We start from the raw sequence: 10078 nt of genomic DNA, 5'->3' as shown, positions 1-10078 counted from the left end.
AAAATATAGACAGATTTGCAAGTTTGAGAGGCTGATAACTTCCTTCATAAAATGTACGGCTCCTGCCCTGAAACTTTCAAGCATGTGTGATCATCACAGTAAAAGACTTTTAGTTTTCAGTATTTAAGTCCCTTACATAGTACACAAGGTCCACCCACCTGCTCAGCAGTGACTAGTATATGTGTTGTTACAATGGATGTTAGAATGATACACTTCTTAATTGCTTACTTATTCCTCCCAAAGACAATTACTTATATTTTAGAATAAGCAGGACTCTGCAGTGAAAACACACAGACCTGAAAGCAGAGCATTAATTATTTTATTAATTTCTTCTTTTTACATTATGGGAAACATTCATCTATTTACAATTATTGTTTTGTCCACACACAATCTAGGTAAATAAGCCTATGAAATTCCAATTCATAAAGCCATAAAAATGTTCCCCACCCCTCCATCTGAAGGCTTTCAAATGAATCTTGTTTTTCCAAACCAAAATAATTTTTAAAAATTACATTTGGGAATTCAGATATGCTAGTGATTTACACTCCAGTTATTTAAAATATGCATCTAGACATGTTTTAAAAAAGAAATGGTAAATTCACAAGGATAAGGCTTAAATTAAAGTGGTAATGCACAGTAAAACATTAAGGAAACATCTATAAATAACAGAAATATATTACAAATAAATTAGTTCTATTTACCATTTCAAATATTAAAAATCTTTAATCCATTTCTTCATCTCTCTTTACAAAAAGGTTATGTGAATTGTATGGAAACATCTGCAAAAAATATAATAAATACTTAATTTCTTTGAACGTTTTTTGATGTGGGAGACAAACTTCTTTTGTAATCCCCCCCCAAGAAAATGCCTTTATACCAAAGTTAAACAAAATAAGTAATTTTTCAGGGTACATACATTTTCCATTATGAACTAAAAAACATTTCTACAAATTACATCAAAAAGAACAATGTAACAAAGGTTATGCTCATGGATGTCAGTTTAAGGGGGCAAGTGGTTAACAAGCAGCTTTATGAGGGGTCATGTTTTAACATCAATAATTAGCTTTTTATAAAGTGTTTGTACAATTTGTGTTTTTAAGGAAGGCAAAGGTCATGATGCCTGTAGGCATTCAGCTAAAAGATTTAAAATTCTTACCAAAAATAGCTTATGAATATACAAATACCATTCACATAGACAAGATAAATAGGCCTTTTCTTGTCTCTCTTTAAAATATCCTGGGCTAAACCAGTTTCCAAAGAAAATATCATAGGATGATCTTGAATTGTATTAGAAATCTATTTCTTAATCCAAATCTTATCTCTACCTCAGGGCACAGAGCTGTAGTTGGGAACACGGGTCTTCAAATGGATGCTGCTTCCTTTACATTAATCTGGGAGTTCCAAGTCATTTTCAGGATGGAATGGACCATAGGCTACCCAAAGTGGCAGTTGGCCTTACTTGACTCAAACTTTGTATGACCTTCCATTGTTGCTACAAAGGAAAGGAAAGGTGTATTCTTCTTAAAATCAGCAATATTGGAAGCTCAAAATCTCCATATGCTCCAATTTTACAAAGCACCCAAGGTGCTCTGTACACCCTAGTTAAAAGTTGGTTGGTTGGTTTTTAAATGAGTTAGTAGCCCTTTTCTGGTAAACCACAGCAGTAAACATTTGTGCCCTGTTTATAAAGATAGCTCAAAGCATCAATGGCTCTGAGAGGTAGCGAATTCTCTAGTGGTTTTAGAATATGTCCATGAAAATATTGTTGCCAGAACCCATCACCTCTCTTAATTTCATAAATAAAATTAAATTAGCACCTGGCTATGAGAGTGTACTTTTTAAAAAGTTTCTCTGGTGCAAGCATATTTGATGTATGCTTTTAAAAGTCTTTCATTTTTTAATGGTAATTTCTAATGCTTTAGGGTGGGAGCAGGACATAAAATGCCAGTGATACTTTAAGATCACCACATTCTAAATGTTTAAACTGCTAAGAGTAAGGGCATTTAAAGATAACTTCAGCTAGATGCAAAGTGCATACTGCCCATCCATCACAGCTCAAAATGGAAAGCAACATTCTCTGCCAAAAGCCTGGGTTTCTTTCAGTGTTTATGAATCATGACTTTCCCCCCCCCTTGGATGCTGAACCTCGTGGATTGCAGATCAAATTTCTTCTCTCACTACCTGGGACCTCAAGATGAGTGGCAGCTCTTTGCAACGAGGCAGCATGTCTATTGGGATAGGAAACTTATTTGATCGGTTTGACATAAGACAAAAACCCTTATGCTGGGGAATGATAGGACTCTGTGCAGTCGAGAGAAGACTAAAGGAGAAAATATGTCTGCAGTGTCAACTACTGGGTTAAAACAGACAAATGTGTAGCATTCAAAAGGATGATAGGAAAATCCAAACTTTTCTCTGACAACAGCCTGGCTGCCATTTACAGCACTTCACAAGCAGATGTGTACTTATATATGTGTAATTAGGTAGGCCCCCCAGGATGGACACTAACAAATGAACAGAACCAACAGTTTCCCCTTTAAAGACCCCCACCACCACCACAATATAATATACATAGTACAAGAAAAGTTGATAAAACATTTCAGGTCTAAATTTTCTTAATAATAGGACAAAAAAAATCTCTTTTGTAAAAGTATCTTAAACTATCAGCGCTTCCTTTGCCTGGCCTTTCTTCACGTTATTGCCTTTCAGAATAGATTAATTTCCCTGAAAGATCGAATTTACAATCTTCTGCTGATTGAGACATCTGAAGCAGGCATTGATGAGACAACAGTGAGGCAGTTTGTGCAGCTGTGAGTGGAGCAGGTACCCCAGCACCCGCAGATTTCCCTTCCCCCGTTCCCACTACACATCCAGGTCCCCCACCGCCAGCCCATCTCCGATCCCTCTCGGTTTGTCACTCACTGATTCCGAGAGATCGCGTGATTTCTGAGGTTGGAAATAAAGTGCTCCATCTGCTTTACAAAATAATAACCGTTTAGGGGAAATAAAGGGACTCGGAGCCCTAGTTTCTTTCACGTGGAAGACGGTTAAGTCCCAAAGGATCACCCTGTGATAGTGGATTTCTGAAATACTCTATGGTTTGATATTGCTGAGCTCTAGGGACAGACTAGCTGGAGAGAACTGAGGATGGTGGGGGACCTAACAGGGCCATTTCTACACAGGTGGGCTTGGTTTTGCCACGAAAAGAAAGGGTTGGCTATCCGGATGAGGCAGGGTGACGCATCAGTACAGGTGGCGAAGCTCGGTGAAGAACATGGGCAAACGGGTCCGGGCAGCAGAGGTTACTGGGGGACGGCTCCTGCAAGATCGACAACTACACCGCGACAGTGGAAGTCACTGAGCTCAGAAACAGACGGGCTCGGAGGGCGAGGGGGGGAGGGAGGAGGAGGAGGGGAGGACAGATACTTGGTGGCGACGCCGCGGGCTGCGCGCGGCGCGGCCCGGCGCCTCAGAGCCGGGTCTGCGCCTCGGGGATGTAGATCTCGATGCTCTCGGCGCTCTCGGTGGCCGAGTTCTGGCGGACGGACGCGGCGCGCTTGGCGGCCATCAGGCGCTTGCGGGCCTCCTGGCGCTGCGAGCTCTCCAGCGAGCGCTCCCGGATCAGCGGCGCGGGGCCCTTCGCCGGCTTCTTTGGCACTGGAGGAGGGGCCCTTCTCTCCTGATCAAAGCAGAAGGTTCAGGACATTACACAGCTTCTCAGGACAAGCTTGGGAAAAACTGGGATAGGTCAGTAGTTAGAACACATTTTTTTTTTTAACCTAAGGGTAGTTAATTTTGATCTGCACCTTGTATATATATTTTTTCTTCATTATTCTGGCTTGGGTATTCAAAAGATGCAGAAAACAAAAAATACCGGTAAGCTTAAGGCCAAGAGTAAGGCTGGATTGCAGAGCTGGGTGTCTCCAAGGGAAGGATGTGGGTATTTAAAATGCCCCCTGCTGAAAGGGTGCGGCTCCCAGCACATTTAGTGTGGTTCTCTCTGGAGGCTCCAGACTCTTCCCGGTGCCAGAGATGGGAAAGGATGGCAGCGACAGCGGCAGCATCTTAGAACTCTGCATCCCTTCTAAGGAGGCAAGGCAGCGGGTGCGAGCGTGGTTCAGTTTAAAAACATCACCGCCCTCTCCCCGAGCCCACCCAAACCTAAATAACCAAATGAGAAGGAAGAGATCTTAAGACTGCGTTCTTTAGCTTTGTTGATGACACAGTGAGTAATACCCGTTTGCACATCACACACAAACACACAGCGAGATACTTTCCAGGGTCACCCTGGAGGGAGGCCACTGACAGTTCCTACACTCGGGGGTGGAGTCAGTTCCAATATGGCTCGGAAAACATCCTGTTGGGACATCACTCCTTAGAGGCCTCAGGATGACTATGGTGGCCCAGAAGGCAATTCCAATCACAGGGACAGGCACTGTGCCGTGAAAATTTAACACAGGACTGAAAGAGGTCATCCTCCTTAGCAGCAGCAAACCATAAAACGGTTAGATATTTTTAAATGCCACTGCAAAACCAAAAGCCATTTATCACTTGGGCCGCGGACGGTGGGAGGCGGGAGGCCGAGGTGGGGGGGCCGCGGGTTGGGTGGTAGGAGTGCCAGGGGAAAGAATGGGATCTAAACCACAAAGGAGTTTTAGGAAAAGGATGGTGGGCTTTCAGGCTGTGAAAAGGTCCACGTGAATCTGATGTTTTCATTTTTAATAAAATACCTTCAATTTTCATAAAATTAAATGTGAAAATTATCTTAAAATATGGGTTCTACTACTCTCCAAAGGGCATCCTTTGTGTGGAACGCTCATGCTCATCACAGCAGCTCCTCCTTGCTTGGCGGGTGAAGTGCCCAGCTAAACTTAATGACATTGGAGTTGCCCTCAGGCTGTTTAAGGTGGAGTCTGTGTGGCCCAGCGGACAGAAAAAGAAACTACAGAGTACAAACAGTATTCTGCCAGCTCTGCTTGTGCTGCTTCACTTTTTCCCTCAAGTTCAGGGAGTGATGAAAAGCTCAGATCATAGACAAAGTGTATAAAAATTGAGAAATCAAGTTAACTAATGACTTACTGTGTAAATGTCAATAGACTACATATATCAATGCTTCTTAGCATCACAACTTTTGGACATTTTAAATCTTCATTCATGGGTAACTTAGTGGATATTTTTTAAAGTATGAATATTGGAAACTTTTTAGTCATATCTTCCTTTCCTTGTACATTTTCTAAATAATAGTATTTTTTTTTAAATCAGTGAACGAGAAATTAGATGGATCCACTCTAGAAACTAAATTACCAGTATGTATGTACATCTGTAGTGTTTTCTTAAAATAAGAGCAATTTAAAAGCTTATTAGCAGAAGGTTTTAAACACACATTAAAGAAAACTAGATTGAGTGCAAATGTTTGGCTTCCCAAGTTAGAGGCCACACGTACATCGATGGTTCTCTTTCACGCTTAACACTAAAACCCCCAGGTTGATGGTGACAGAATTGCAGATGAGGGACAATGACGACAGCCCTCCTGTTGAATACGCACCGTCGTTTGTGACTGGATTTCTCCAGGGAGCCCACTGACCCCAAGAACCCTGATACTATGATGGGAAGAGCAGAATGGATTGGATTGTTGTCAGCTCTCCGATAGGTCAGGAGATCCGAAAAGGGCAAGGCCACCAGTGCTTCATGGGAATAGCCAGGCCTAATTTTTAGAAGTTGAATCTCTTGGAACTATTTAACCCCAGGCCATAGGAAAGCAAAAGGTTAAAAAAGTTATTCAGGACAGGCCAGCCCAGGGCGGGGACACTGGATACCCTTGTGAGCCTGATGGAACCACATAATCAAATGTGAAAATTGCAGTTTATTAATTAAAGTAAAAGAATTTGAGTCTTTATTTCTAAACTGTTGCATGAGGAACCCAGTGAGCAATATACCCCAAGGCAAATCAACCAAAAGTAAAACTCTTTAAAAAAAATCCCAACATTTATGATTACTGTGAAGCTTTATGATGTGTATTTTTAAACTTGAACAACAGTGGTTTCTTTATTACTATATTTATGAAATGATTATCAGAGTCAGTTAGTTTTCAGGGTTTCCTATTTTTCTTGGGAACACATCCTAGGGGTGTAAGGAAGTTGAACTCTGGCTCTATGTAATCATGCACTGAAGATGTCATTTATTTTAGTTTAAAAAGCAAAATGGAGGCAGTTCCTTCCAGTGACTAAAATGGTTTAACTTAAAGTTTAATTAACAAAAAAAGCCACATTCCCATTTTCCAATTCACAAAGACAGGTTTTTCTTTAAAAATATGCCTGAAACATATTACAGATAATATCCCAAATGATTACTATGTAAACATTGTCATTACAATGAAATTAATATGATATCAGCTCCATTTCACATTGTAAACAGCAAGACTGAATGAAGAAGCCTATTTAGACTGTCCAGTGTTTGTGCAGGTTTTTAAATGAACCATACAAAATCTACATTGTTCTACCTTCTTGTCAAGAGGATCCATCTGTTTCCAATTATTGGCCTTTAACTGATGAAGTTCATCAAATTTCATACTAATATTTTCTATGGACAACTGCAGCATGTCCCAGAACCCCGCCAAATCCTGGGAAGTGGGCCTTGGATGAGCATTGGGATTCTGTACAAGAGAAAGAAAAACATTCATGCTTTAGAGGCGATCTGTGATAACAAGCACAGGACCAAAGTGGTATTTTCACATATTTCAAATAATATAAACAGGATGAGTTCCTTTCGGTTTTCAGACAAGTGATAAAAGTGAGGCTACAAACGGTAATTTTATTTATTTCTTTTAAATTTTATATATATATATATATTCAGCTTTATTAAGGAATAACTGACAAAATTGTAAGATATTTAAAGTGTAAAATGTGATTATTTGATATATGCATACATTGTGAAAGGACTCCTTCCATTGAGTTAATTAACACATCCAGCACCTCACATATTTATCTTTTTGTGTGTGTGAGAACATTTAAGTTCTACCCTCTTAGCAAATTTCAGTTAGACAATACAGTGTTATCAACTATCGTCACCATATTGTATATTAGATATCAGACCTTATTCATCTTATAACTGAAAATTTGTACCTTTTACCCACCTCTCCCTATTTCCCCCACCTCTGAAGCCCTGGCAACCACTTTTCTACTCTCTCTTTCTATGAGTATGACTTTTTTTTAAAGATTCCACTACAAATGTTAATTTGTACACTCATCCAACTGAGTCACTGATTCTCAAACGTCAATGCTGTAAAACTCGTCTTTTGTAATATATCTGTCAATATGATATGAGTTAGAGTCTAAACACTTGAAAAATCCAGAATGTATGATCTCCAGCAAGACACATTTAAAATATCATATTTAAATGAAAATACCATTAAAAAAACACAGTATATTATTATGGAGTTGGTATTTGATGCCATGCCATCCAACTTACTCAGACAACAGATAAGGAATCTAAAATAAGATTCACTTTAATATTCATGTTGAGTGAAATAGGGTAAACAGATGATGAGTAATAAGATAATTGGATTTTCAAAGCACTGTGTGTTTAACCATCAAGACGTTACCAATATAGGAAGTCATTTTATCATATAAGTACTTTGACAAAATCATTTGGAAATAGTTTTAAACTGACCATAAAATAATATAGCAAATGTGAGAACACATATCTATATATACACTTAGATGTCTATAATGACCCATTTGCTAGATGATATTAAACATTCGTTGGTGTTTAAGGATTGACGTTTTTTGCTCCAATCCACATATCCCTGACAAGTACTAGAAAGTATGAACCTCTATTTTATAGGATCTAAGACAGAAAAAACGTAACTAAGAAATTGAAGGTGTCACGCTCATTGTTAATCACCACTACAACAATAGCTAAAGGCATTCAAGGTTGGATGGGTGGGAGCTTCCACATGTCAGAGGTATCCAGCTGGGATCAGTCTTGGTTACCTCTGGGTATTCCAGGCAATTGGATAGACTGAAACCCATGCCAGTTTGCTAGTAGAAACTAGAGGCCAGTTTGTACTTTTAAAATCAACCCCTATAAAAAATGATACATCAGGGGCTGGCCCCATGGCCGAGTGGTTAAGTTCGCGCACTCCGCTGCAGGCAGCCCGGTGTTTCTTTGGTTTGAATCCTGGGCGTGGACATGGCACTGCTCATCAAACCATGCTGAGGCAGCGTCCCACATGCTATAACTAGAAGGACCCACAACGAAGAATATACAACTATGTACTAGGGGGCTTTGGGGAGAAAAAGGAAAAAAATAAAATCTTAAAAAAAAAAATGATACCATCAGATTTTCAGAAAGTGCAAGGTCAGTGACCATCAAAGTTAACAGGTTGGAAAGAACTGTTTAGCCCTTTGATGGACTAGCATTATTGGTTTGGCTTTAAAATAAACATAAGTAAAGATGTACTTATAAACTTACACTTCTAAAACTACCCATAGTTCTCAAATTCATTGGAAGAAGTAAATTCTAAAGTTTGTATTTGGTTAAGTACTAAACTCTATTCTAATGACACGAATTAATGAAAGGGCTTCTCTCTAGTATTTTGATTTAGTAAATTAAAAAAAGCTTCTCAATATCTAGGTACAGAATAGACAGATAATAGCTTTGACAAAGTACCTCTCACACGGAGTTTTATGATCTCACAATATATTTCCTTATGTTATTGGTAACTAAAAACTAAATTGCTCATATTTTGGAGTCCACTAAAGTCTTTTACATCACAAGCCCTATTGGCTAAACTGTTTCAGTGTACCAATGCATGAAATGATAGATCAGTAGGCCCAAAGAGTTTGTTTAACTCTGTATCATAGGCAATTTGCTTCCTCCTCACCAAGAATCTCTTTGCCCCCATGTCATTAAGGGGATGGATGGAAGAGCAGAGAGAACAAGCTTAGGCACTCGGCCGGTCTCAGAATCAGGGGGTCATGTGACATCCCATGCATAGGAAGGAGCTGTAGCACTTGCCTCAGTCTGAACAAGACCACTTGGAGGTCAGAGGTGGTGGAGGGTATAGTAGGATGAGGAGGAATGGGTTCCTTGGTTTAGTTTTGTTGGAAAAAGTTAATTTTCATCCATGTATTCTGTGCCTGAGAGTCTGGTCTGAGATAATGTGCAAGTGTTTTCAAATGTTCTCCTCCTCAGAGTAAGAAGTCAAGACAAGAGAGCTGAGTCTGGTTGTGAGCAATCGTAGTGCCACTTTTATGCAGCTTTTAAACCTAAGCAATGCCACCACCAGGCCACTGTACTTCCTGCTGCAGAGGAGGCAGAGCTGACTGCTCAGCCCCATGTCTCTCTATGAGGGTAAGGAGTGGAACTCAAATCCGGAGGTGGGGCAGGATTTACAGGGAGTGAGGTCACACAGACTGGGATTTGAATCTTGGTTCTGCCTCTTACCACGTGGCCCTGGCCAAGTCACTTAGCCTTTCCATGTCCATTTTCCTCAGCAGTAAAACGGTCATAAAAATCATGTTACTGTCTGCTCCACAGTGTTGCTTTGAGGATTTAACCACATCATAAATCTAAAGCTGTTAGCATTGCGTCTGGCACATAGTGGGCTCTTGACCTTCCCTTCTGGGGTGTGGCTGGACCAGCCGTCAATGGCCCTCTGCCCTCAGTGCAGTTCTGCTTCAGTCTGCCTCTGACACGCTGCTCACATTTTGCCACCTACGTTCCTCCACTGGCCAAGGACTGTGAGCCCATAAGGAGTTAGGAAACGTCAAAAGCTAGCTCTAACAAGGTTAATCTTTCCTAGAAGTCTGCAAAATTTTCAAAATGTTTTGTCTGCAATTTCATCTTCAAAATCTCCACAATATTTGCATTCTACTTCATAATATCCCTGCTCATTACATAATTCTTTGAAAAAGTGTTCTGTGTCTGCCCTGTTACTTGTACATATTGGCCTCCACAAGTATCTCTTGGCTGGTTTCAGAAATATGGCTTTATATGAACTTTCTTACATTTACGGAACAAAGAATCATGTTAATTAAGATCTGTGACACAGGAGCAAGCTTACAAATTAGCAGGA

At 40.1% G+C, this 10078-nt stretch overlaps 1 protein-coding gene across 2 annotated transcripts in view; it reads right to left on the bottom strand.

Annotated features, from left to right (window-relative positions):
* Nucleotides 1-304: 304 nt before the first annotated feature.
* DLGAP1 (DLG associated protein 1) overlaps nucleotides 305-10078 on the bottom strand; it is a 319750-nt gene continuing 309976 nt past the window's right edge. For both annotated transcript variants that reach the window (XM_046672047.1, XM_046672048.1), the window contains 2 exons: nucleotides 6500-6652; nucleotides 305-3679 (listed from right to left, as the gene is read on the bottom strand). In XM_046672047.1, coding sequence (XP_046528003.1) covers nucleotides 3470-3679; nucleotides 6500-6652 — 363 coding nt within the window. In that variant the 3' untranslated portion in view covers nucleotides 305-3469. The remainder of the gene's footprint in view (nucleotides 3680-6499; nucleotides 6653-10078) is intronic.

Source organism: Equus quagga, chromosome 9, assembly GCF_021613505.1.
Source record: "Equus quagga isolate Etosha38 chromosome 9, UCLA_HA_Equagga_1.0, whole genome shotgun sequence".
NCBI classification, from domain to species: Eukaryota; Metazoa; Chordata; class Mammalia; order Perissodactyla; family Equidae; genus Equus; species Equus quagga.
Note: the sequence above shows the minus strand (reverse complement) of the source record. Positions and strands in the feature narration are given on the sequence as shown.